The sequence below is a fragment of the Stegodyphus dumicola genome, chromosome 2, assembly GCF_044657685.1.
Source record: "Stegodyphus dumicola isolate Sdum_Otavi_A_Nest chromosome 2, ASM4465768v1".
Classification (NCBI taxonomy): Eukaryota; Metazoa; Arthropoda; class Arachnida; order Araneae; family Eresidae; genus Stegodyphus; species Stegodyphus dumicola.
Genome location: NC_140769.1, coordinates 270,349,711 through 270,377,575, shown reverse-complemented (window position 1 = coordinate 270,377,575; position 27,865 = coordinate 270,349,711). Strand labels below are relative to the sequence as shown.

The following is a 27,865-nucleotide window of genomic DNA, read 5'->3' as shown; positions in this document are numbered from 1 at the left end:
TGGTCAGTTGCAGTAACTTAGTGATAGTTTGGTGCAGTGTAATATGTATTTGGAGAATATTCTTTGTATAGCAATATGCTACATAGAGAATTGATTGATACAGGCTGAAAATTTCTCAAAATTTTCCAGAAAAAGTGCAGTTGGCAGTGGTCCTTTCAAAGAGGACACAGACCTCTAGACAGTGCAGATAAAATGACACATAACATGTCAGTTTGACCCTTCTTTTTCAAGAGAATTGTTTCAGGTAGCCTGAAGTTCAATGTAAGCAAAGGCACAGCAGTAATCTGTGCACTGGTTAAATTTTGTAATCACAGTTTTTGAAATTGCAGTTGACAAGCAAAAAAAAAAAAAAGTTGTATATATTTGAAGAAAGAGTTATATATATTCGTTGCCAAAAAATAATTGAAAGTCTTAAAATTTTAGCAGAAGTTTTGTGATGTAAAAGGATGACATTGCAACCAAATTTGATATTTCATCAAATATTATATTTATGATAATAAAAATGATAACTGAGATTAAACAGGAAGAAGCAATGAAAATGACAACAAGAAAGTTTAAAAAAAGCATAAATATTATTTTTGGTGTGTAGAGGAGTATATTAGACAGTGAGTTATGTAAAATTGTGATCAAGGAGTACTTACAAGCAGAATAACTTGTAAGTACTACCTGAGCACAGGGTAAAGCTGCTCATTTTGCTAAAAAGTATGGTCATTGTTGTGAATTTAAATCTATAATGGATGACTTGAGAATTTTTTTTATGCATCATAGTCGTATTTTATGGTGAAAATGCATATACTCGAAGTTTTTGTGAGAGCAAGTCAAGAAATTTCCTTCTGTCATGTAAAATCTATTAGACAGGAGTGTCCTAATATTTATTTTACAAAGTGGTAACATACAGGATAGAAAATTGCCGAGAGTTTAAAAATAAACTAGACTTAGATGTACTATTAGCAGAAACAGAAATTAAAATCCTCCATCATTAATTACTGAAGCGAAACAAAGTCTTGTTAAACACTAGATAAGCAGTTATTAAATGTGGCCAATGCAAGCCAATTAAATACCAGTTACACATGTTATTTAATAAGTATTCTGGTGAAAGCTAATGAAATTAAAAATAAATAAATAAATAAAAGAATTAACATAAAGATAACTCATTATTTAAATAAAACAAGCTGAAGATTTTCTAATGATTGCACAACGTGTAATGAGATTCGTTTTCTTCTGGTATTCAAGCTTAATATTTTTACAAAGCTTTCTGGTATTTCTCAAAAGTGAAGTTTGTTTCCTGTACAAGCTAACAAGAAAACTTCAATAATTAGTTAAAAGCAGTCATTCTATGGGTTTTAAATATGAAAATTCTTACTTTTCATCAATAGCAACAAGGCTCCTGCTCTGAAATACACAACTATCAAGTTTTTACTTATAAACATTACTTCCCAACTACAATTCTATAATTAGGAGATTAATAAGAATTTGAAGTATTTGCAAGAATTTGTTTGAAAATTTGTGGACGCTATCACATTTTTTTAATTACTCATTATAAGAGATATATTCTAACTCCCTGAAGTACTGGGTTCTGCTATTTATGTACAGTAGAAAGACGGTAATCCAAACTTGTCGAGACTTCTGCGATTCCGGATTAGGGATTGTCCGGATTATAGATCATCAGTTTAAATGTGGTAAGATTGCATGAGAAATTATACAATTAAAAATATGAAATCGTAATTTATGAAGTAAAGAACAATTATGATCTAAAGGGTATCAAAATTTACAAAAAAAAAAAAGCTTAATATTTATTTTTTTACTTTATTAAACATTTCTTTCAATGTAAGTTGTTTAAGATGCTTCCACAAAAAATTCAAAAAGTTCCTTTTTCTTGTGTCATATATAGTGGACTTTCCAATGCCATACTTCTCGCATAATTTTGAGATGGATAGGCCTTTATCCATTTTTTTGCAGCAATTCTACTTTTTGTTTGATGGACATCAAAACATGCTTTTGCTTTGTGGATCCTTTGGCAGCTCCAGAATTGGAAACTCTTTTTGATATAATTGAAAGTTCAAGCTTAATTTTTATAAAATTGTTCTAACAATCTGCAAAAAATAATAAGCTGGATCCAATTAGAAGATTAAGGAACAGCGCAATCTGCAACATTAACTGAAATGCCTTAGATAATTTTAGCCTAGCTTATACCATCCGTTATACATTAAATGCACATGGTAAACACATTTTGCGCATGTGTAAATGCATTATGCATACGCATAAAGTTTGTAGCTTTGAGGTCCGGATTATAGATCATTCCGGATCATGGACATCCGGGTTACAGACTTTGTACTGTATTAATGTTAATAAGACTGTGTACTTCTAATACAGATACACATGTAGAAATTTCTTGATCTCTTTTTCTTTTACTGGCATTTTTATAGTGTCGGAAAGGACTTTTGAAAATATATCAATCATCTTTTTCTTTTAATTTTTATCAAGAAAATGGAGGTGAATGCTTCAAAAGTAGAGACTTGCATTGTAATCTATTGAATTTTCCATTGCAAAGGAAGCTGACTTGTAAATAAATCTTTATGTTAATATTTAATGAATATAATAATAATAATAATATCTTGTAAGATTTAAAATATTCTGATGATAATGCAAATATATCATAACTTAAGCTATGAATTAACTGAAAATACATATGATGTAATATAAAATGTGATGTAACAAGTGTGTATTGCAAGTGTTTTGTTGTTTTTTCTGTAGTCTTCTACACTCTCGTCATGCATTGCAGTTGATTTCATTAATTTGTAATCTGAGTTTTCATAATATTTTTTCCTGAACCAAAACTTCATTTCAACTTTTTCAGAACAAAATGAAAGATGCTCATCATGATTTAAATCATCTGGAAGAAGAACTTGATAATATGGCACCAATAGCTCGAGATATTGGCACAGTAACAACACAAATAAATCAAATTAAGGTAACATTATGCATTAAAAATCTTGTTAGATGGTCTTTTGAAATGATTTAAAAAAAGAGCATGTTTGATTATTTTAAAATAGTGTTACATAATTTTTTCTTTAATATTTTGCTTTTCAGAACTATTTGCACAGGTTGAAAAGAGCTAGAGATGATTGTGAAGAAGTTGAGCACCAGTGTCAGGACATTATCACTCATGGATACACTCCTGATCCAAAAGGATGCAGAAATCAGGTATATGTTCTAAAATATAGCTTCCCAATATTTTTTTTTAGTTATTATAAAATACAAAATGTAACCTTCACTTCATGTAATTTTGTTAATGTAACTAAATTTATAAAGTAAATAAGGTATATGTTATAAAATATAACTTTCCAGTAGTTTCTCCAGTTATTACAAAATGCAAAATTTAACTCTCACTTAATGTAAAATTTGTAAACGTAACTAAATTTCTAAAGTATATCAGGTATATGTTCTAAAATATAGCTTGTCAATATTTTTTTCCGATTATTACAAATACAGAATATAACCTTCACTTAATGTAAATTTGTAAATGTAACTAAATTTCTAAAGTAAATCAGGTAAACGTTCTAAAGTATAGCTTCCCAGTAGTTTTTCCACTTATTACAAAATGCAAATGTAGCCCTCACTTGATATAAATTTGTAATAGGTACATTTCTTAAGTAATTCAGGTATGTGTTCTAAAATATAGCTGCCCAATATTTTTTCCAGTTAATAATTAATTAATTAATAATAATTACCTCCACTTAATGTAAATCTGTAGACATGACTAAATTTCTAAAGTAATAAAAATAACTGATTTGATTTAAGAACAGAAGTCATCACTAAATATGTAGTATGAGAGAGAAATAACCCTTTTCAAAATATTCAGATTTTGTTTAAATATATTTTGCATATATGCTGTATATTTTTGCATTATTAAATTTGAATTATTTAGAGAAATATCTGTTGTAAAAGGAAACTGCATTTCATAAAAAATATAAGCTGGCCTCTTAAAACTCCTTTAAAATCAAATATTTTCTCATTGCAAAAAATTAACTTTCTGCACATGCCATTATTCATCATAATAGTATCCATTACTTTATAATAATAATCATAATTTTTGTTATCAAAATAGCTTCTTTAGAATTCATGATTTTATTTGCATTGTGTTGAAATTTCCATTGTTTGCTTTTAAAGCAACTGTTCAATTTAGTTGCATTTTGAGTTAGAAAATACTTTATTCTTAAATATCCGAAATTAATTTAATTGCTTTAAAAATATTTTATTTTGAAATATCTGAAAATAATTTAACTGCTTACTTTATGATAGTTGGATGGTCTTCATCGTCAGCTCATAAGATTGGAAGAGCGTGCAAAGTCTAGAGATAACAATTTAGAAGCAATGCTAAGTCGTCTGGAAAAGTTTTATGAAGACTATAGTGACATTGCTAAAGATTTGGATGAGACTGTTGATGAAGAACGTTCCTTTAAGCCTGTTGGTGGTGAAGTTGATGCTATTCGATCTCAACAAGAAGAGTTTTCAGTAAGAAAATATATTAAGATAAAATAACATGCCAAACAAACATTAACTTAGAATTCAAACAACAAAATCTTATCTAATCACTGTGTCTTACTTGTTCATTTGTGCTTTGCCAGCTGAGGATGATGGTTCGGTAAAACCATCGAAACTAGTCCTGTGAAAATTTGCAAATATAACACTTTCTTGTTTGAATTCTAAATAAAGAAAATATATGCTTAAAAGAGTTTTCAGTGTAATTATTGTGCATTACCTCTAAGAGTTTTTTTGAAATTAAAGTACCTGATTTGTGCAAAATAAGTTAAATAAACATTTAGTTTTCTTATCTAAATCAAAGGATACATTATTAAACAGTTTATACTATTGGTATTAATTCCAGCTGTACCACAGAAATCGCCTTGAACCATTAGGAAAACACATTGAGCATATTAACAAAATTGGACAAGGTTTAATACAGTCAGCTTCTCCGGGTGTCAATACTTCGATTTTGGAGCAAGATTTGGATACCTTGAATGACAAGTGGAATAGTTTAAAGCAAAGGGTAAGTTTAAAAATTATGAAAAACTAATAAATGTAACACATGAAAATTATCCAATATTAAAATGCAAATTTTCATTATGCAGATGCTACAGTTGGAAACTTGATTTTTTTTTAATATATAACTTAGTGATGAACTGTTTATCTTTTGTGTATGTAAAATATTCAGTGTATTATTTTTTCCTTAATAAATCAGATCAAATAAATCAGAATAAGAATGATTTACTCTAGAATTTCTGACCACTATTGTATTTTTCAACATTTCTTAGAATATGCTGTTAGTATTGAGAGTTACTCTGTAAATTAAAATGCTGCCTATTTTGATTTATCTGCATCTCTATTGTTTTCACTTAAAAATACATTTATGTTTTGTAAATTAAAAAAAATTAATAATTAATCCACAAATTACAAAATATGAATATTCACATATATTTTCTTTAATGAACTAAAAGTTGTATATTTCTCACAGAATTCTAATAATTACAGTAGTATGGTAATAACAGTAGTGCAGTTGGCATTTAAAATATGCAGATTTATGGTTATATTTATATGGGGTCATATTTTAATAAAATATACACAGAAATTTTTAAATATATAGCAGTTTGAACAATAAACAAATCATATAACCTACAAATAAGGGTGGAGGGTCAGTTTAAGTAGTTAAGTATATTATGAATGTATTAGAAATAATATGTACACTATTATGTTTTAATATTTACTGTCATTAAGTAAGCATAAATGTAGCAAAACATTTAGATTTGTTGAGAGGAATGTGAATTAAAGATAAATAATATTTGCATGGAATTTACTATGGTATTTCAATAATTTCAGAGTCACATCCTGTTGTTAGTATTGCAGTAAGCTCAAATGTTTATATTTTTAAAATACTCATGTCTGATCACAAATAGCATCATTCAGTGTTTCAAATAGATATTAGCACAGAGACACCAGCAGGTTTCATAATAGAGCATTCTAAGTGACAGAAGTGTAAGCAAAAGTAAAGATAAATCATAAACCATGTAAAATTAATTGAAGTAATTTCTATTACCATGTAATAATTTCAAAGCTCTATCCTCTTACTAGTATTGCAGTGACTTCAGGTGTTAGAATTATTTTTTGTAAGATGCTGTTTATGTGGTAAGAGTATCTTCAATGATTTTCAGTCTATTCAGCATAATATTGCAAACCTTGAATAACACAAAAAGTTCCGTACTTGAGTGTTAATTGGGCTAGAACTGCTTCAGAAAAGCATAGCAAAAATTATATTTCAAGGAAAAGCTGAACTTTATGTATATTCTCGAGATTTTCAGGACTGCAGCTCTAAATATGAATATTGTACTGCATACCATAAAAATTATGAGTTGGTTAGGACATCTGAATAGAATTTAATGACTAGGAACAGAATTTACTGACTACTGCAAAATTTTTTTGTTGTTTATCCAATTTATTTTGTATTAATTAAAACTCTCATAACACTCACTGATTTATAATTAGGGCAACATTATTTATATCCACAAATAAAAATAATTCGTCAGATAATCTTTTCATTTTTAATTTCACTTGAGGGTATAATATCTGTAGGATTTTTTATTCTGTAAAACAATACCGATCTTAATGTTAAACGAAAAATTTATCCTGCAAACCAAACCTATATCAATCAATCACTGTAGTACACTGCTGCAGATGTATCTTTTCATTCTTTATATTTTGTCTCCCCCATTTCCTTGAGTTTTCTGCAGGAATGCAGTATATAATAAGTACATTCAACATACAAAATATGAGATGATTTATGATTTCCTCCATGTTTTTGAAAATGCATAGTACCATAATTATAAAAAATGCAGCAAAAATATGCATATCATTATGCAAAAACTTTTGCTGAAAAGCTTTTGCTTTTTAAAAAGTGCTGAATGTGTGCAAACCTAGTGATGTATCAGACTTTGACCTCAGCAAATGGCATAATTCTGCATAACACAGGCAGCTATTCTTCTTGAACTTGTACCATGTACATTTCTTGTTTGCCAGATGCTTCTGATTCATATTTCACTGAAAATCTCAGTTATATTGTCATAATCAAACTTGCATCTAGCGAATTCTCAAATGACATAAGCTTTATATTCACTTGTGAATATGATGCTTGCATTATGTTTCCATCTTGCTATTAAATTTATATAATCTGTGATAGTGACTGTTATGAACGCAAATTTGGAGATATGCTTTACAGACTACTATGCACCTTTTGTAATTTGTCATGACTGCTGTTCTCTAAATTGGGTAATTCAATGTAAACTATGTGTGATACATTAAAATTTAAATATTTTGTACCGCAGTAATACTTCTGAAATAGAGCCGATAGATACAGAAAATGTATTTGAGCTAATAAATTTTATAATGTATTATTAGTATATATTTTCTCCAATAACTAATATTTTTTGGGGGGAGAAGATAAGTAAATTTAATATCTGTTAACATGGAAATTATTTTAGATATTTAAAGTATTCATTTAAATTGCAAAGTTAATAATTTTTATATTAATAGCTTTTAAGCAGATTTTTGAAAAATGTTATAACTCATATGAATGTTTTTTTTTTGCCAAAAAAAAAAAAAAAAAAAAAAAAAAGCTTCAGATGTCTATTATTATTATTAAATACATTATAAACAGTATGTAAAATGTTAAAAAGACAGAAAATCTGAACTTACGTACTTATAAATTGTTACCTGCTGTGTTCTAATGCAATTGTTAATTTTTATGCCATTTTATTCATTTGTAAAAGTTTGCTTTAAAATTATTTTTATGCAATTGCATTTTTTAGATGAATGAGCGTGAACGAAAATTAGATATTGCGTTCCTTCAATCTGGAAAATTCCAAGAAGCTCTTGATGGAGTTCTGAAATGGCTGGAGGACACAGAGGAAATGGTTGCTAATCAAAAACCTCCATCAGCTGATTACAAAGTTGTTAAAGCTCAGCTCCAAGAACAGAAGGTATGGTTTTTTATGTTTTCTTTTTACATTTTGTCTTTATTAATTATTACTAGTTTGTCATTTCAGTATTTTGTAAACAACTAAGCAACTTTTATCATTTTTAAATGGTTGAAACATTCAGATAAATTTTGACACTATCAATATTTTTACATAATTTCAACCTCCCCCTTCTTTACAATCCATAATTATTGACACTATATTTATTGCCCTATGTTGAAGAAAACTTTATTATTACCTTTTGCTTTTTTAGGTACTTGCATATTAGCATTACCACTTTGGTGCAGTATGGTAATTTTTATGGAAGGAAAAAAAAATTTTACATCCATACTTATTTAATGTTTTAAGTATTTATCTTGAAAATCAGTCAATAAAGCTACTTACAAGTGGCTTTTTATTTCTCATTTTCTGGTAGAAATTTTATATTGATCACTTGGAGAATTGGTTCAAAGGAATTGTTTCTTGCAGTAATTTTTACATAAAATACTACTTCCCTGCAGATATTTTATCACAATTACATCTATTGCACCAAATCATACAAACACATATTTTAAAATAGGCAAAAAATATGACAGTTTGTGATTAAAAAACATTGGAACACTGGAGAAGAATGTATGGGAAAATGATGATGTTGCTTATGAAAATTGAATAATTGTTATGTGTATTATTGTATGAATAATTAGTAGCACATAGTTTCCAGAATTTAGTTACTCAAGTGATTATGCTAATTTTCCTTTCTTTAAAACAGCAGTAGGGAGGATTATTAATTAACACATTCACTCAGTATTAAATAATATCATTACATTTTCAGATTCCATACAAAATGTATCTTAATATATTCTGGAAAGATTATTTATTAAAGTTTTGCTTGTTTGTAGAGAAATTATATATATATATGTGTGTGTGTGTGTAACTATAAATAGCTTAAATTATCTTCATCTAGTTCTTAAACAAGTTGCTACTGGATCGTCAGAACAGTATGTCATCTCTTATGCAAATGGGGACAGAAATTATGAAGAATGCTGAACCCATGGAGCGCATGCAAATCGAATCTCAGCTTGGTGATTTGATGCAGAGATTTGAGGAACTTTCTAACGCTGCTCAAGAGCGAACAGATGCATTAGAAAGAACAATTCCTGTTGCAAAAGACTTCCAAGATCGCATAATTCCCTTAGACGAATGGTTAGAACAAACAGAAAAGAAATTATCTGCAATGGCTACAATACCAACTGACCAAGAAAAAATTCGCCAACGTATGATGGAACATGAGGTAATTCCCTTTCTAACATTCCTTTTTAATAATGAGTGAGTAAATTTACATGTTATAATGTACTTTCCTATTTTAGTGTAACTCATTTGTGTGTATTTAAATACCTATTTAAAATTTTAGGCTCTTCATGATGATATAATGGACCACAAAGAAGCTTTTGAAGAATTGACCGAAGTTGCTCAGACATTAATGGGTCTTGTTGGCGATGATGAGGCTCAGATGGTGGTGGAAAAACTCCAGGAAGCTACAAATCATTTTGCAAAAGTAGTGGAAGATAGTGAACATATTGGGCAACTCTTAGCTGAAGCATTCCAAGGCATGGGTTCATTCAATGTAAATTATGAAGACTTAATGGCCTGGATAGATGAAATGGCATCCCGATTTTCACGGTTCCATACTCTGAGCGTATACGTTGAAAAACTGCAGGAACAATTAGATGAATTAGTTGTAAGTAGTTTCATAATAAAATTCAACTTAATATAATAAATTTAAATATTAGTTAACCCATATTATTGTTTCCAATCCCAAAATATTACTATTATTTAAAATTTCTTTTATGTATGTTATCACATTATCATATGATTTGCATAACAGTCTATATTTATTAAATCTTATAGTAAGCTTGTTGCATAATCTTAATTTTAGTATATTTTTTTAATATTATTGGACGAGGTAAAGTAACAAGAATCAGTATAGTATTCATAAATTGCAGGACTATTTTTAAAGGTTTAAATATAGAACAGTTTTCTTCAGTTGCAGAACTACTGAAGCATGTTGCTCTTCTTTAACTCCTGCACTAATCGTTCAGCCATGCTATTTTAACTCCGATATTTTATTTTATATTTAAAATGAAATTAATTGTGGAATGCCCAGTTGTGAGAGATGGTCGTAGGGCATGCATATATGATGCCTGTCTGGAGAAGGTTAAAAATAAGTTTAATGGCAAAAAAAGTAAGGTAATTCATATCAGGATGTGTTTTGAAATAATTCTTTGTTATTTTTACATTTGATTTAAATAATGTAAAAATAACAAAGAATAAGTGGCCAAAATAAAAATGATTCAGCTTGCAATGTACATTTGCATCGCCCATCCTCTAAGTTCGTTCTCCAATGATGCATGATTGGAATGCTTGGCTGTGAGAGATGCTCATGATAATGCCTGTCCAGGGGGAGGAAGGGTTAAATTTCTTCTTCATCCTTACTCCACTTGCCATGCTTCATTTCGCATTTCTTGTAACACATTCTCATGTTGGTTCGAGATCCTTCTCTTCATATTGATTGTTAATTTTCCTTTTATTGCTCGTGCAGGAAATTATACTTTTCTTTCTAAATACAGTTTATATACTTTATTCAATAAGAAGTCATAAGCAATCAGTATCAAATTTTTTAGATATTCCATTGTGCTAATTTTCTGTACAATATTGTTATTATTATTTAGCTGCTACAACAAACTAAATGCTGATCTTTTTTGGAAAAAGTACTTTTCCGTGTAACATTTTATATAGATATGCATTTATTCTTTTGTAGGAACTGAGTGAAGAAATTGCTGATCATCAAAAGCAGGTTGATGATGTTGCAAGTGCTGGTCAAGATATAATGAAACATGCTTCAGGTATTTTTATGAGAAATTTCTTTTGTTTTCTGTAGAATTCTCTTTATATTATAAGAGATATTTGGAAATCTTGTCAGAGAAGATGCTTATAGTTAAGATTTAAATTCTTCAATGCAAATGCAATTTTGTGTATTAATATATATTGCATTTTCTTGGTAGGAAGATGTTGTTAAAAAGTACTGGAGAGCCTGTAAACTAATGGCTTAAGTGTCTAATATTTGTCATTTGTAAAATAAAATATGAATGTATATTGCCATGGCTGTATTTATATTGTTCATTGCATCTTTGAGAGTAGCCATCATATCATCATCATTTAACAATTTAGAAGTTAAACTTCATCATTCTATGATTTTACTATCATTAATTAATTTTAGTAGTATTCATTTCAATATTATTTATTAAAATGTAGTTCATTATTATAAACAAAATATGATCATTGAGATTTTTATATTTTATGAAAAATATTTTTACACTGATCTGCTTTGGTGGGGATCAAGCAAATATCATAACTTAAATCTAGATATGTTCTGCTTTTTGAATTTGGGGATTCGTTTTTTTTTCAAAGTAAATATTGCTGTAATTTGCCATGAATATAATTCAAGGTAACAAGCAATAAGTGGTTTGTTTCTTCCTCTGCCTTATTAAAGCTGTCAGCAGTTTAGTTTCATATAAGATAATTGAATGAAGATAATTAAATGATAATCAAATAAAGCCATTTCTAATAAACAGTTTATGTTTGTTTTGGATTTAAAAAAAAAACTTTTTTATTCTTCATAAGAATATATTTCAACATGTCTTTTATGTAGCATCATCAAACGATTCTAACAAAATGTAAATAATTCTATGATGAAATATCAGACAATTAATTTGTAGGTGATGATGTTATACGAATGAAAGAAAAGCTTGACAATCTTAGCCTAAAATTCACGGATCTCACAAGTCGTGCAGCTGACAAATTACGCCAAGCACAGGACTCCCTGCCTTTAGTGCAGAACTACCATGCTTCTCATGAACGTGTCACTTCGTGGATGGATGCTACTGAGAGGCAATTAAAAAATTTAGAAAATGTGGGACTGTCTAGTCAAGAAACTATTATACAAGTAAGTCTTGTAATATCTTTATTTAAATATCAGTTTCATGTACTCACGTTTGTGATTTATTATATAATGTGAATTTTGAATTTCAAGCATATACTTTTTTTATGAGTAAGATTATTTATTATGTAGACTTGAATTGCATTATCATCATTATTTATATGAAGGAAAAGAAAGTAGTTTTATAGATATATTTTACTTATCTAAGAGTATTAAATTATTAAAAATATAAGATAAGTTTAAAAAATTTAACAGAAGAATGTAATCTTGCATAGATATTTCATGTAAGAGATGTCTTATAGATATTCTGTGTATATTTCTTTAAATTAATTTTTTTGCTTGTTTAAGAGACTTGAAGGAGAAATCCAAGAATATCGACCTTTAGTAGATACTCTGAACCATCTTGGACCACAGTTATGTCAGATGTCACCAGGACAAGGAGCTGCAGATATTGAAAATCAAGTCACTCGTGTAAACCGCAGATTTGATGTGATATGTGAGCAAGTACAACGAAAAGCAGAGAGAATTGATTTATCTAAACAAAGAAATGTTGAAGTTAGTAGCTGGAGAGTTTCATCATATATCATTTTATTTTGCATGCATAAAATATGTTCTGTTAAATGTTTGCTTATGTGAAAGATGTACGTCAGTTTAATTAATGTAATAATATTTTGAAGTAGAGTCTAAATGATTAAGGGAAAAATTTGAATTTTACTTAATTATTTATATTTTTTAATTTAATGTTTTAATCAATGCATTTATATTTATCATATTTTATATATCACAGCAGTTCAATCCTAACTAGTTTGATTTACTGGTTTAATAGTCATCACAATATATATTTATATCCTTTGGGATCATTATGGGAATTTATAACTGTTTTATGAGGGCTGTCTAAAAAGTTTCCAACCTAACAAAGAAAAAAAGTTATTTTTTCCTCAACATTACCTTTATTTTTTGATATAATCCCCTTGTAAGTCTATACATTTCTTCCACCGAACCTGCCCAAATAATATGTAGAATCTTTCTTTGCAAAGTAGTTATTGACAAAGTTCATATCCTCCTCATTTGATGAAAGCAGTGTCTTGGTGGATGTGGCTGTTTTCCCGCAATTTCTGCTTTCAACTTGTTAAGTAACATTGCATAATATGCTATGGTAATGGTTTTTCTCTTTTCAAGATAATCTATTAACACAATCCCATGGCTGTCCCAGAAAGTTGTTGCCATCACTTTCCCAGTAGAAGGAACAGTTTTTGCCTTTTTCGGAGCCGATTCTCCCTTTGCAGTGCACTGTTTCGACTGTGTTTTTGTTTCTGGGCTATAATGATGGATCCAGGTTTCATCTACAGTGATTAATAATAAACACACTCTGATTTATTGCACCAACAGAACAGTGCAAATGTCCACTTGGACATGTTTTTGGTCCAAAGTGAGCAAACGTGGTGCCCAACGTGCAGCCAGCTTGTGCATATCTAAATCTCAGTACATGGCAAACACATTCTTTGGACATATTCATAGCCTCTGCTATCTCTGTAGCCTTGATTTGATGGCCATCCAGCACCTTTTGTGAATTTTAGTGACATTTTCATCAGTGGTTGCAGTTTTTGACCGTCCTGAACATACATAAGCAACCTGTATGGCCACGTTTAAATTCAGTTACACAAAATTTCAGTAGTAAATGATGGTGCAGAGTCCCAGTACACTGTGTCCAACTCTTTAATCTGAGTAAAACAACTGTCTAATGACAGCATGCTACTCAGTTTTTTCCATTTTTGCAAAACTGTTCACATCAACTCACAAAAGTAATTGTCAAACAAAACATTTGTTTTCAAAATAGCTGAAATTTTGATTGGTAGTTATCAAGTGATGCCCAAACAAGTCTTCCCATTTTGATTGATTTGAGCTGCCATCTGCATATCAAGATCGGAAACTTTTCAGATAGCCCTCGTATATTGTTTATGTTTTTGTTCATTGCAGAACAATTTCTGTTTCTTAATTATTTTGTAACGATATTTGACATTTTATGTATGAAAATATAATTTGATAACATCTCAAGATGTGAAATTTATTAGTTATTTACTGTAAGTTGTTTGAACAAAAGTAATATTTAATTTTATGTAAAATTAGACAAAGCAGCATCCTTGTGTTTGGAGTTATGACTATCAATTTTGAAGGCAAAACAGATACTTGTCCCTCATCATCAAGCAAAGAAATCTGCAAGGAGCTGTACCTGCCTCCCCTAGAAATCACATCTTGTCTAAAATCTATACCAGGCACTTTGCTTATTTTGTTTTGCTTTGGCATATTTCTCTTTAGCCTTTTTAATTTTATGTCATTGAAATTTTATTTTATCATAAAGTTAAAAAGTCATTTAAATAATAAATGTATTTTAGAAACATTTATATTGTGAACAATCATTAATTAACCAACATCTTAGACTATATGTCTAAATTAATGTTTATTAATTGCGATTAGTATTGTAGATAAACAAGGTAACATAAATGTGATGTTTAAGCATGACATTTCATTTCTTCCTTAGTGCTGTATATTTATTTCCTTATAGTAAATACTTAAAATGTTCTTGTTAGGTCATTGGTGATATTGAAGATTTGCTTGATTGGTTTCATGAAGTTGAGAAACAGCTTCTACAAGCAGAGCCTCTGTCTGCTGATCCAGATGCATTAGCTGTTCTTCTTAAAGAACAAAAGGTTTGGATTTAGAAAAGAGTAATCTTACACCTGTATTTATTTTCTGTCTTGTGATGAAATGTAATTTACTTGAATTTGGTATTTTATTGCAGGCTCTAAATGAAGAAGTAAGCAGTCAGAAGGGTCGGGTTCGAGATATATTATCGGCAGCGAAGAAATTGATGAGAGAATCAAGTGGTAGTGACCTTGCAGAAGTAAGAGATAAGGCTGATGAACTTAAAGATGTCACAAATTCAGTGTCATCTCTATGTGCTGATCGCCTGGCTGCTCTTGAGCAAGCATTACCTTTAGCGGAGCATTTCTTTGAAACGCATATGGACATATGTCAATGGCTGGATGAAATTGAAACAGAAGCTGACTTACTAGAAACACCTGGTTTAAATGCAAGTCAAATAAAGAAACAACAAGACAGAAATAAGGTTTTTTTTTTTTTTTCTATTTTACTTTTTAATCTTTTTTAATTTTATGTTTATTTAAGAGCTGGACTATATTTTGTCTGTTTTCATACTTGTCAATGGAATTTAAAGAAATGTGTATGCACATCACAAAAATTATATCTGGTTGTAACAAAAGTTTTCTGCCAAAAAACACTTCTAATAAAGTTAACAAAAATATATGAAAGCAGTACTTTTAGTGCAGGTAGTAATTACCAACCAAATCAATGGTTTTCTGCCAACGTGTTGGTAATTTTTCAAAGCCTTCAGCTCAGAAACTTGTTGGCCATGAATCCAAAAAACAGATCAACTTCATTTCGGGCATCGTGTGCAGAATGGAAGATAGCACCAGCAAGATGTAGCTGCAGGTGTGAAAAAAGGTTGAAGTCCGAAGAAGCGATATCAGGGCTACATGTTGGGTGTGGCAAAAGATCCCATTTGAGTGCAGACAGAGTTCAGCCAGTGAATGCAGCGACATGTGGTCTTGCATTATCTTGATGGAATATTACCTTTTTGCACCGGAACTCAATTCGGCATTTTTCCTTGATAGCGCCGTTAACACGGACAAGCATCTCGTTGTACACCTTAGGTTGAAGGTTTTACCTTTTTCTTAATTCTCGTTATGGATAATACCAAGGTAGTCCCACCAGATAGAAAGCATGATCCTTAGCAAGCTCTCAAGTGGTTGCACACTGATCTTCTTCCACAAGTACTCGCAGGTGGGCCTCATCAACATCAGTAGCCTGGCACGAACACTCTACTTCTTGAATGTCATAGTCCTTGTTTTTGAACTTTCGGTACTAAACCTTCACAGGTCAACATTTGTACCTTAAGCTGTATACATGATTTAATGACATTCTCTAACTGACTTTTTGCAACAGAACTGGAAGTAAATGATGCTTCTAATCTGGCAGTGTGATAGTTCCATTTCAGACATCTTGTACTTAATAATAACAAGATTTTTTTTTACAAATTTCACAATATAGTGTTCTAAAGCAAGTTTCTTTCTTTTAAATCCCCAAATTCGTTGGACAAAATATGATTAAACACACCTACGTGAACTGTTTGTGCAGGTTATATTTGCAGTGTCGGGAAACTTTTGGTCAAACCCGATATTTACTGATACATTAAAAAGAATATTTTATTTTAAAATTTTAAATGCTATGAAGCTGTAATGAGTAAAAACTTTAAAAGTCATTTTATTGTTTGTAATTTGTGCACAAAAAACCATCACTTGATGTAATTATAGACATCCTTCTTATATAAGAGTTTCACTCTTACATGATAAGAAAGTTGAGGTAACCCTTGTTCAGCAAGGCAACATGGTTTTAATTCTAACATGTTAATGAATATCCATAAACCCTCTTATAACACTTTATGCATGCACTTACTTCAATAACACGATTTTTATTCTAAATATTTACAAAATTAAGTTGCATACTATGCCATTGTGTGTAGTAAACAATAGCAATGTATTTATTTCTATTCACCAAAATAAATCAAGAATACCTGCATTCTTTCACATCAATGAAATTGAGTCTTGCCCTTGATTTACACAGTACAGTACAAAGTCTTTAATACGGACTCGTCGGGACTTCGGCGATCCCGAATTATAGATCATCAGTTTCAATCTGGTAAGATGGCATGCAGAAATTATAAAATTAAAAATATGAAACCATAATTTATGAAATAAAGAGCAATTATAATCTAAAGGGTAACTTAATATTTATTTGTTTACTTTATTAAACATTTCTTTCAATGTAAGTTGTTTAAGTTGCTTTGCTTTATGTGCTAATACTTTCTCTTTAATTCTATAAACAGACATAATTTCTTGTTCAGTTACAAAGTTCCGCTGTTCAAGTCCTGTAATTGCTGTGCCGAGAATACCAACTAACGTATCAATCGAAATTTTTTTTCGTTTTCATTAACCTCTCTGTCACTTTCTTCATGCCTTTATCCATTTTTTTCAGCAATTCCACTTTTTGTTTGATGGACATTGAAACATGCTTGCACTTTGTAGATCCTTTGGCAGCTCCAGAATCGGAAACTCTTTTTGACATAATTGAAAGTTCAAGCTTATTTTTTATAAAATTTCTCTAACAGTCTGCAAAAGATAATAAGCCAGTTCCAATTAGAAGATTAAGGAACAATGCAATCTGCAACATTAACAGAAATAGACAATTAGATAATTTTAGCCTAGCTTATACCGTCCGTTATACATTAAACGCGCATGCGTAAATGTATTATGCGCATGCGTAAATGTATTATGCGCATGCGTAAATGCTACACATGTGCAGAAAGTTTGGAGCTTTGAAGTCTGGATTATGGACGTCCGGATTAAAGACTTTGTACTATATATATCTTATGCTCTAAATGTTTAGTACATTGCATAGATTATGTAATTGTGTTTGGAAGAATATTAAAAAAAATTAAGGAATGTTTTATTTATTAGCTTTGTCGTTTTTTAAAGTAATTATTGCAAAATTTTATTTAAGCCACAATCTATGTCTGAAAAGAAACAAACAATAAAGCAAACAAAGCAAAACAAAATAAAACATTTCTTTGGTGATGAAAATACAAAGTTTGAATCCTTTGTTAAAAGGAGAAAATACATTCGAAATTCCAAAAAATCTAAATTTAAATGGGGCAACAGAGTGAATCATTAAAACAATACCTTGTTTTTAAAATTTTGGAATGCACTTTTCTATATTATATTGATTTTTAGTCTCTTGAATTATATTATTTCGCACACCACTGTATTTTCTAGGAACTTACCGTGCTACAGAAGGGATTCCTATAATTAATTAAAACATCCTAAAAGGACTAATTTAGAAGTCAAACAACAAAAATCAGCGTTATATTTTCAAATTTTCAATTTCTGTGAAAATTTGAAAATATAACACTGATTTTTGTTGTTTGACTTCTAAATTAGTACTTGTTCGGCATGTAATGGTATCATAATCCTAAAAGGAATTACGTTAATGAATATAATCACAACAGCAATAACTGTAATTTATTTATCAATTAAGAGTATATTAGGAAAACATGTTATTTTAAAAAGCTGTGATCAAAGCTGAGGATCAAATCATCAAGTTGATAAAAAGCAATGTCTGTAATTTATGCTTAATGTCTGAACATTTTACTTAATAATAATTGAAAATCAATTATTATGACATTTATTAATGTCTAATTTTTTCACTATTTTTTTTACAAGATATTTAGAAAAATGAATATTTCTTAATGTCCCATTTTTGTCATGCATTTTATTGTAAAACTAGCTGAAATTCCTTTGCTTTTATTATGTGTAATTATAGTTGGGCCTCAATTTGAAACCAAATCAGAGAATCTGAAAAATTTTTTATTCTTCTGAAAAGAAGGGATCTCGTTTTTGTTTAACATAAAATTCTTGCTTTTATAGAAATTACTGCCTCCCTCTTCTCTCAAAAAAGAGGAATTTCACCGTCAATTATAAATTAGATATAAAGGTTTAAGAAATCTTATTAATTTTATTATTAAAAATTTGCTATTAAAATATTTATCTCTAAAATGTTTTAAAAATGCAGTATTTGATTTGAAAACTCTGATTTATAAACCACAAATGTCTATATCTTGCACACCATTTCTTAAATGCGATAGTCATGTCCTTCCCCTATTTTAACCTCTTAACAGTTGCATAATTTTCATGAAAACAGTAAAAAAAATATGTTTAAGAAAATTATGTAAAAATCAAGTCTATGAACAATATATAGATTCATTTTTAATTTTTGGAATTTTTTTAAGCTTGAAATCAAGAACATATGCAAAATAAAAATGATTTCTAGATATAAGAAATGGATTATTTTTAATCTTTTTGGATCATTTCTTTTGAAAACTCCAACCTGGAAATATCATGGATAAAGAAATAAAAAGTTTTCTGGGTATAAGAAATGAATAATTTTTAATCTTTTTGGAGCATTTCTTTTGAACACTCCAGCCCGGAAATATCATGGGCACATGAAATAAAGGACTAAACCTTACCCCGTAATTTTTACAGGAGCGAGAAGGAAGGATTAATTCATATTAATTGATTGTATGTAAAATTTACATTAAGCAGAGTTTTTGTATGTATATAATAATTTAATCAGAAATATTTTCCCTATTAAAATTTTAGGTTCTGATGCAGTCTGTAACAGAGCATAAAGCTTTGCTTGACAAACTGAATAAGACAGGAGCCGCGCTGAAAAAACTGTGTAAGCCTGATGAGGGTGCTAAAGTGCAAGATATCATGGATTCGGATAATAGCCGATACAATGCACTTAAAGATATCCTACGTGATAGACAGAATGCTTTAGAAGAAGCTATGCAGGCCACATCACAGGTTTTTTTATTTCTGATATTATTTTTTTATTTCAATTTGCATCTTAAATTTCAGAATTGTAAAATAATTGTCCATTTCTTTATATCTATCAGAATTCTTATAATGCATGAATGCTACTAATTTGCAACCATTTTTGGTTGTAAACAAATAAAATTTTGATTTAAAAAAAATTGAGCACAACAAATTTAAGACCAGTTTTTCTTATATGTGTATACAAATAAACGTTTTAGCAAAAATATGCTACATTTATAATATATTTTAACTGAATATTTTTTTTTTAATTGAAATCATTTAAATAACTTCATGTGCATCAGTTTCAAAATTTGATTCTGTACATGCTTCCATATAATGTAGCATATTTCCTTCAGAGGATTAAGACGTAAAATTTAATCTAAAAAACATTTAGAATAAAACAAAACATTTTCTGCTTGTGCTTCCATTTTTGCTTACATTTTATGTTTAACTCAGTTGCGAATCTTTCTATAATTTGTTTTGTTTTAGATAAATCCCTGCTCTAGAAGATAAACATCCTTCTGTTTTCTAAAATGAATTTTCATTTAAGTGTTTAGCTTATGTAAAAAATTTATTTGTTCGCAATTTGTCAGATGCAAAAAACTTAAATGCATCTCGTAGCTGGGTAAATTTACAGCTTCATGCAATAAGTAAACTTAAATGATAATAAATGTTTTATAATTATATTAAAAAAGTCTCGTTTTAGGCAATACTAGTAGTAATTATTTAACACTAAAATTATCTAATTATGTAAAATATATTGTAATAAAATTGAGTTTAAAATCTGGTTTCTTGCTAGTTTTATAACTCTTTAGAATTGCTGTTATACTTGAAGCCCATGTCATAATCTTTCTGAAAAGATCCTTTTATCCCTTTTAGAATATGTACAATGATGTGCTTATTTTCTCAAGCGAAATATGTAGGGAGAGAATTAATAATTCTCATAATTCATATAATGTGTACATTATATTAAAAGAGTGCGAGTTAAGCAAGTAAAAATACTTGCATAAAATAAATAAATTAATGACACAAATTAGGTATGCATAAAATAGAGCTTAGAAGAACTTGACTTGTATAAAATTGTTTTTATCCGAATAAGATTGGTGTCATGCATTTCATTGATGGGTGGGTCTCTTATCCAAGCTAAATACAAAAAACAAGCTAAGGTATTGACTGTGGCAAGATCCAGGTACAGAATCAAATTTTAAAATGTTTAATAAAATGATTTATGTAATAACATAAAAATGCAAAAATATATGAATAAAGTAATTATTAACCGATGCATGTTAAGCATTCAATGCTTTCGCATAATTCCAAAGCATTCATATATATATCTGTTACTGTGAAAAAATCGAAATTGGAGAATGTTGACATTCTCTGGTGAAAGTCAATGCATATCAAAGATCGAATGTTTGGTTATATTTTTATACATTCAGACCATTATTGTGTACTTGACAAGCACAGATATGCTGTGGTGAGGTTGAAACGAGAAGCCGTGAAAGCAGACTGACAAGTAAACCTTCTCTCCTTTGTTACTGGTTTCCCAGAAAACCATATATTTTCTGAAAGCTTATGTCACAAGCAGAAAAACTGTGAAATCTTAGGTGCAGACAGACAAGCGTTTAAAGGTACTATAGGACCCACACAATATCAGAAAAGTGTTGGAATATCAAAAGTCGCTAAAATGCTCGTTTCACGTATTTATATGAGCTAATAATAAGGTAAGAAGGTGGGGATCTCAGTATGAAGAACAAAACAACTCATTGAAAAGAAACATAATACGTTGGGATGTTGAAAATGTAACTTGTTATTGACTTCAAACAAAATCTATTACAAGAGATCATCAATGCGCAGTTCTTCAAATAAACAGGTTTGTTTTAAGTTCAATAGTTTATTTACCTGTGCTATTACTTAAGCCTTCTTTTATTTTGAAGTATATGTTTTAATAATAAAGTGTGATGTAAAAAAGTAGCAAAAATATTTTTATTCAACATTCACATCACTGCATGGTGAATATCAACATTTGCCTCTGCAAGTGAGATAGATATAAGGATATTAGGAAAAATTTTGGGGCATACACCAAGTGACTATGTGAATGTTGACATTCACCAGAGAAAGTAGACATTCTCCAGATTTTGGTCTTTCATGGCAATATATAATTTTTAGTATTTCAAATCTAAACTCAGTTATAGGATTTTGTTTAATTAAGCAATATTTTTCGTGGCTTACCGAGAAAAGTTAAAAGTTTTCCTAATTATTATTTTATGCAAACTATTAAACATAGTGAACGCTTCTAATTTTGAGGTTTTCCTTATTTATACAATTAATTATTAACAATGCTTTTATTTAGTTTTCAGATAAATTGGATGGCATGCTGAATTCTTTGAGCAGTACAGCTGACCAGCTTCAAAATGCTGAGCCAGTATCGGCACATCCAGAGAAAATAGAAGAGCAGTTAAATGAAAATCAGGCAGTACTGCAAGATCTAGATAAACGGTCGAATGCATTAGAAGCTGTTAAGAGAGCTGCTGATGATGTCATAGTTAAAGCTGGTGGTGCTAAAGATCCAGCTGTTAAAGGTATGAATCTGAGTCCCCCCCCCCAATTGTATTTTTCCTTCGTTGTAGCACATCTCTTTTATTTTTATTAATTTATTTTTTAAATTTCTGTATCTAAACTAATTGACAAATCTCCTAATGAATAAAAATCAATTACATTAGCTTTTATAAATTAACAAAAAAGGAGTGAGGGGGAAAAAAGTTTTAAACAAGTTCTACATTTGCAGCACTGTAAAGTAGTGTGTTAAATGCTTAATATGTCAATATATGCATCAAATTTCATAGTATTTATTACTATTAAAGGATTTACAGTAAATTGTATTTGAAGTTTAGATTTATAGTAAATTTTTTTTTTCTTTGTGTTAAAAGTTTTTTATTAGTATAGTGTAGTTAGTTTTCAGTCACAAAGTTGTAGAAAAATTATTCGGAAAGAATATGTCATTTTCAAAAATTATACATACTTTTCTGTTATCGGGACCGGCTTCGGAAATGTATTCATGTATATGTGGATATATGTGTTCATGTAAGCATGCATATATATACATATGTTATGTGAGTATACACACATATACATTTATGCACATAGACACATACACATGTGCATACATGCATGGATACATACATTCCTGAATCTGGTCCCGATAACAAAAGAGTACCAATTATACTTAATGTGAATAGATGTTAAATCTTTTTCTTCCCTTGTAATAGACATTAAACAGAAGCTTGATAAACTGAATCAGCTATGGGATAATATTCAGAAGTTGGCTCGTAATCGAAATCGTTCATTGGAAGATGCATTAGCAGCTGCTGAAAGGTTTTGGGATGAGCTTACTATGGTTATGAAAGCTCTGAAAGAGCTTCAGGACAGTCTGAATGCACAAGAGCCTCCTGCTGTTGAACCTAGTGCTATACAGCATCAGCAAGAAGCTTTGCAAGTAAGATGAATTTTTATCCTTCATAGAATTTTGTGCAGTTGAAATCGCAGATATCATATTACTTTTCGATTTTATTTATTTGCTAAAAGCAAATTAGTTTTAATTTAAAAAATATATGTTATATTAAGATATAGGTCTGGAAAATTTTATTATCAAACACATAAATTAAAAATTTGAATAATTAAAAAATTGTTTTAACTTATATGATAAAAAAAACTGCATTTATTCTATGAAGTCTTTAACTGTGACTGAAATGTTAACAACTAAGTACAGTATTGTAAACTGATTTTGGAAATTTGAAACTGAAAAATGTATTAATACTATTTTAACTTCAAAATCTTTGTCATGCAGTTTAGTCTGTTTTGAGATATAGGGAGGAAAAATATTTTTAAATTACAATTAAAAATGTGCAGTTTTTCATGAAATATTTTTTATTCAGTGATTTTATTCTTAATAACTTAAATTTTCCAAAGACAAAAACTTTATATAAAAAGTAACTGAGACTATAAAAATTGACTAATAATATGAACCACATGAAATTTAATACCTTTAATTAAAGTTACCAGTAAAGCGTGTTGCTTATATTAACATTAACATTCTTTTATTTGAATACTTTTTTGAACCAGATACAAAATTTCAATTCAAAATGACTTGGTTTTTATACTGCATGTTAACTAAATTTGTGTCAATTGGTTACTAATAAGTAATCCAAGAAATTTTAATTAATTGCTAAAATATAGAGAATTTTCAATGAATTTCTTCCCTTATATGTATGTATATATTTTTTTTCTGTATAGGAAATTAAACAAGAGATTGAACAAACAAAACCTGAAGTTGACCAGTGTCGACAAGCAGGTCAAGATTTGATGCAGCTGTGTGGTGAACCTGACAAACCTGAAGTGAAGAAACATATTGAAGATCTTGATTCTGCATGGGATAATGTCACATCTCTTTATGCCAAACGTGAACAGAATTTAGTAGATGCTATGGAGAAAGCCATGAACTTCCATGATATTCTTGGAGTAAATATAATTTATAGTTGCATAATTGATTATCATTCATTTTCCTCCTAACAGTTATTTTTTAAAAATTGGTATTTCATGTTCTGTAAAAATAATACTTTCAGATGTATAAAAATCATCTCCATAATTTTATCTTTTTGTCTTTAATCGCTCATGACGAAAAATATTGTATTTACTTAACATGTGATATTTTCATCTCTTTTCCTTGATTAAAATTAGTTTTAAACACATTTTAAGAAAGGAGAAATTGATAATAAGCAGTTATATAATACAGAAAATTTAGAAGAAAGGAATTTATAAATTTAATACACGGAAGTATTTGCATTCTCATTTTTTCATTAACTTTGTGATTTTTATTTTCATGTTTTTATAGACTTCTATTTTTTAATTTTTTTTACTTTGTGATCCCCCCCTTTTTTTTAAGTTTACATTCATTGTTTTGTTTTTGTGAGTTGTATGAATTTAATTAATTATGAAACAAGATATATAATTATTTTGTTCTCATTTAATATATCAATACATCTTTAATATATAACATCATTTAAGTTTTTACAAAATATTAATTTGCATGTATTTATATAGAATCTTCTGGAGTTCTTGGATTATGCAGAGGAAACTTTCTCTGGTCTTGGTCCTGTTGGATCAGATATTGAAGCCGTAAAAGGCCAGATTCAACAACTGCAGGTAACTGAATGTAAATTTTTGGAACTGGAAAGCTGTTTGTCTGTAATTAAAAAAAATTATTTTGATGATCAGAGAATCATTGTTCATCCACAGGCTTTAGTGAAAAACTATGACATACTATTTAACTGAGAATGATGGATTATGAAATGTTAGAATTTTGATAATATCCTCTTTTAGAAATTTCACTTATAGATTCTTTTATGAACTTGAAATATGAAGGAAATAATTTATTTCTGTAAATCCAATCATCTGAATTTAAAGCTGACATAAAAAATGCCTGTTAATCAATCTTTCTATTCTGTATAAATTTTTCTTCATGCATATGCAATCTGTGTAAATGCTTTTTGTGTCTTAACTAAGAAAGTTTTCTATGAATTGCATGAAAATATGATTTCTGTTGTCAGTTTTAATAATAACTGCTAATTAAATATTGGAGTTAACTGCCCAAATAAAGAATACTGTATACTTGCTTGAGTATTATATTACATGTATATCTTTTAGCATATCTAAGCATATTATTCTAAATTTGTTGTACAATTTTTAGGCATTTCATTTCTGAGAATAGTAAGAAATTATTTCTAATGGAGGGGGGGGTTAATAATGTTGATATCTTGGAATTGAATTAAGCCTTATTTGAATATTTTAGCATCAGTTTTTTAATTATAATCCCATAATTGTGAATTAGTAGTAGATCTGTGAATCATTCCAGAAATTGAAAATAATTTCATGACATCATCATTATCACTTGACCTTTCAAAGCTAAAGAACGATCCAAAAAAAGATGTCAGATCAGACTGAAAGGAAATAATTGGTAGAACTGAAATTTGACTAGTTCACATGTAACAGTTTTTATTATAGATGAAACTGTTGGAAATAAAAATGTACTTTATATAAGAACAGTACTTTATGTATGGTATCCTCAAACACCACTTGCATCTCCCAAACCATTCAGCAAAAATTTTGCATTGCAAGTGATCATTTGGTTTTATTTCCTGAGTTTGAATGAAGTTCAGATGCATTCATGGGCTGATCTCATATAGGGAAGAGATGCATAGAACTTTTCAGAATGCCCGACTGCTGAGAATGATTCGAATAGTTTTTTCTTTTTTATTCAAATAAACTGACTGGCTAGCGAGAGCATGCTAGTGGTGATGTATGTCAAACCAGTGTCCTCAAGATCCTTTTTCAACCTGCAAATTGTATTCTTATTAAGAGCAAGTTTATATTGAAGGCTCGCATAAAGCTTCTTAATAGTGCTTAAATAACACTCGCTATACTTGCTAAGAGTTTTCACATTCAAAACTGAGTGTTCCTTTGTTATAGCCCTACATATCAACTAAACTGGAACAATCACTGACAAAGGAAGCTCTAAAGAACTTTGTTACGAATTAACCACAAGCTGTTTTGCGCAAACCAAACTCAGCATTCTTAAATCAGAACATTTGGCCATATGCCATTCTCTCTCTCTCTCTTTCTTTTTTTTTAAATTCTATTAAGTATATGAAATAAAGTGCTTATATTGGCTCCAGATATCCATTAATTGAATACTTATATCCATGCTTTATAATGTTTTAAAGAACAAAATATAACTTCCCTTTTGTATTCAGGAAAAAACTATTAAAATTTGTGCTATTTGTTTCTATTTTTTCCTATAATGGTGGATAAATATTTTATTGGCCGACAATGGTTTTGATCAATTTGTATATATTTATATATGCCTATATCATAATTTTACATGAATAACATTACCATGAGAAACTGTATTTGTTTCCACTAGCTAAAGAAACAACTCATTCGTGATAAATAGTTTATGAGGCTGCTGTTTATGATAAACAGATTTATTTTATATTTATTTTTTGTGTTTTCAAATTTCAGGGCTTTAAACAAGAGGTGGATCCACATATGGTGGAAATTGAATCTTTGAACCGCCAAGCCCATGAACTAATGGAGAGAACATCTCCAGCTCAGGCCAAGGCTATAAGAGAACCACTTGCAGAAATAAACAAGCGATGGGATGATTTACTAAAGGGAATTGTAGGAAGACAGGTATTGCAATTTACTTTATGATTGTAGTATTTATTATTTGCTATCAATATCTGTATTTGCTTTCATTCTATATATATTTCTACATCTTTAGTTACTGATACAGTAAAATATCTCATAACCGGCATTATCGAAACAAGGACACTGTTAAAGGTCCAAATTTAAATCCAAACTTTAGATTTGTAAGATAAAAAAATATGTAAAGGGCTAATCTGAAGACTTAAATGTGGAAAATGTTTGTGTTATGTTTCTGCCACCTATCATGGCAAGCCTCATCCAACCAATGAACCAGACAATAGTCCAGAATGTAAAGATGAAATACTGATCCTTTTTTAATGCATTAATGTGTTTTCTGAAACAGTTGAAAAGGAAAGATGCCAGATTTGGTGAGTTTCTTGCTTCAAAAGATGTAAACAACATTACTTTATGTCTCTGTTTGTTTAAGTCGTGACCTATGATCATGTTCATAGATAATGAGTCAAATGAGGAAAATTTTCTTGAGTACAAAATGCATCCATTGTCCACGGTCAACAACTTGGATTTAATTATATGTTCAGATGAAGTAGCTCTGGGTAGATGTAGACAGTTCTATTTCCATAAAATTCTCTCAAGATGATGATGAAATAATTGGAAATGTACTGGGAAAGGTGAAAGATGAGAAGAAAAAGAGAGAAGATGAAGAGCAACATGACATGGACAGAAGCTGACAAAGAATTACAAACTTTCATGCTGAGAAATAGTCATCTATGTCAGTACGTGATGTTTTGAAGTTTCATTATATATGCAGCAGTTTTTTAAAACTGTGCCAACAATCTTGTATACAGGCAGATAGTTAAAATTATGTACCACCACATTAAGAAATTTGTAACTTTCACGTGATTGTATGTGTGGTAATTTTACAGTGTTGTTTGTATTTGTTTTGTGAAATATAAAATCATGTATATATATGTTTTAATTTTAATTAATCTGAGTGATTTCTGTATTATTTATTTAATTGTGGCCAGTAGATCAAGAAAGATGACAAACGGACATTGTATGCTGCATTTTCTACATCTGGCGCCATAAAACATGAACAAATAAATTCTAAAATATATATTCCATCATCCAAA

General features: G+C 29.4%; 1 protein-coding gene across 6 annotated transcripts in view; it reads left to right on the top strand.

The window, feature by feature from the left end:
- Window positions 1-27,865, top strand: part of shot (dystonin-like protein short stop) — a 696,871-nt gene that overhangs the window by 633,968 nt on the left and 35,038 nt on the right. For all 6 annotated transcript variants that reach the window (XM_085812140.1, XM_085812144.1, XM_085812142.1 and 3 more), the window contains 18 exons: window positions 2,858-2,971; window positions 3,091-3,204; window positions 4,303-4,515; window positions 4,889-5,050; window positions 7,860-8,030; window positions 8,971-9,297; window positions 9,418-9,744; window positions 10,825-10,909; window positions 11,783-12,009; window positions 12,352-12,558; window positions 14,592-14,711; window positions 14,804-15,130; window positions 19,296-19,502; window positions 21,865-22,093; window positions 22,781-23,007; window positions 23,805-24,029; window positions 24,612-24,713; window positions 26,589-26,759. In XM_085812140.1, the coding sequence (XP_085668266.1) occupies window positions 2,858-2,971; window positions 3,091-3,204; window positions 4,303-4,515; window positions 4,889-5,050; window positions 7,860-8,030; window positions 8,971-9,297; window positions 9,418-9,744; window positions 10,825-10,909; window positions 11,783-12,009; window positions 12,352-12,558; window positions 14,592-14,711; window positions 14,804-15,130; window positions 19,296-19,502; window positions 21,865-22,093; window positions 22,781-23,007; window positions 23,805-24,029; window positions 24,612-24,713; window positions 26,589-26,759 (3,555 nt within the window). The remainder of the gene's footprint in view (window positions 1-2,857; window positions 2,972-3,090; window positions 3,205-4,302; window positions 4,516-4,888; window positions 5,051-7,859; window positions 8,031-8,970; window positions 9,298-9,417; window positions 9,745-10,824; window positions 10,910-11,782; window positions 12,010-12,351; window positions 12,559-14,591; window positions 14,712-14,803; window positions 15,131-19,295; window positions 19,503-21,864; window positions 22,094-22,780; window positions 23,008-23,804; window positions 24,030-24,611; window positions 24,714-26,588; window positions 26,760-27,865) is intronic.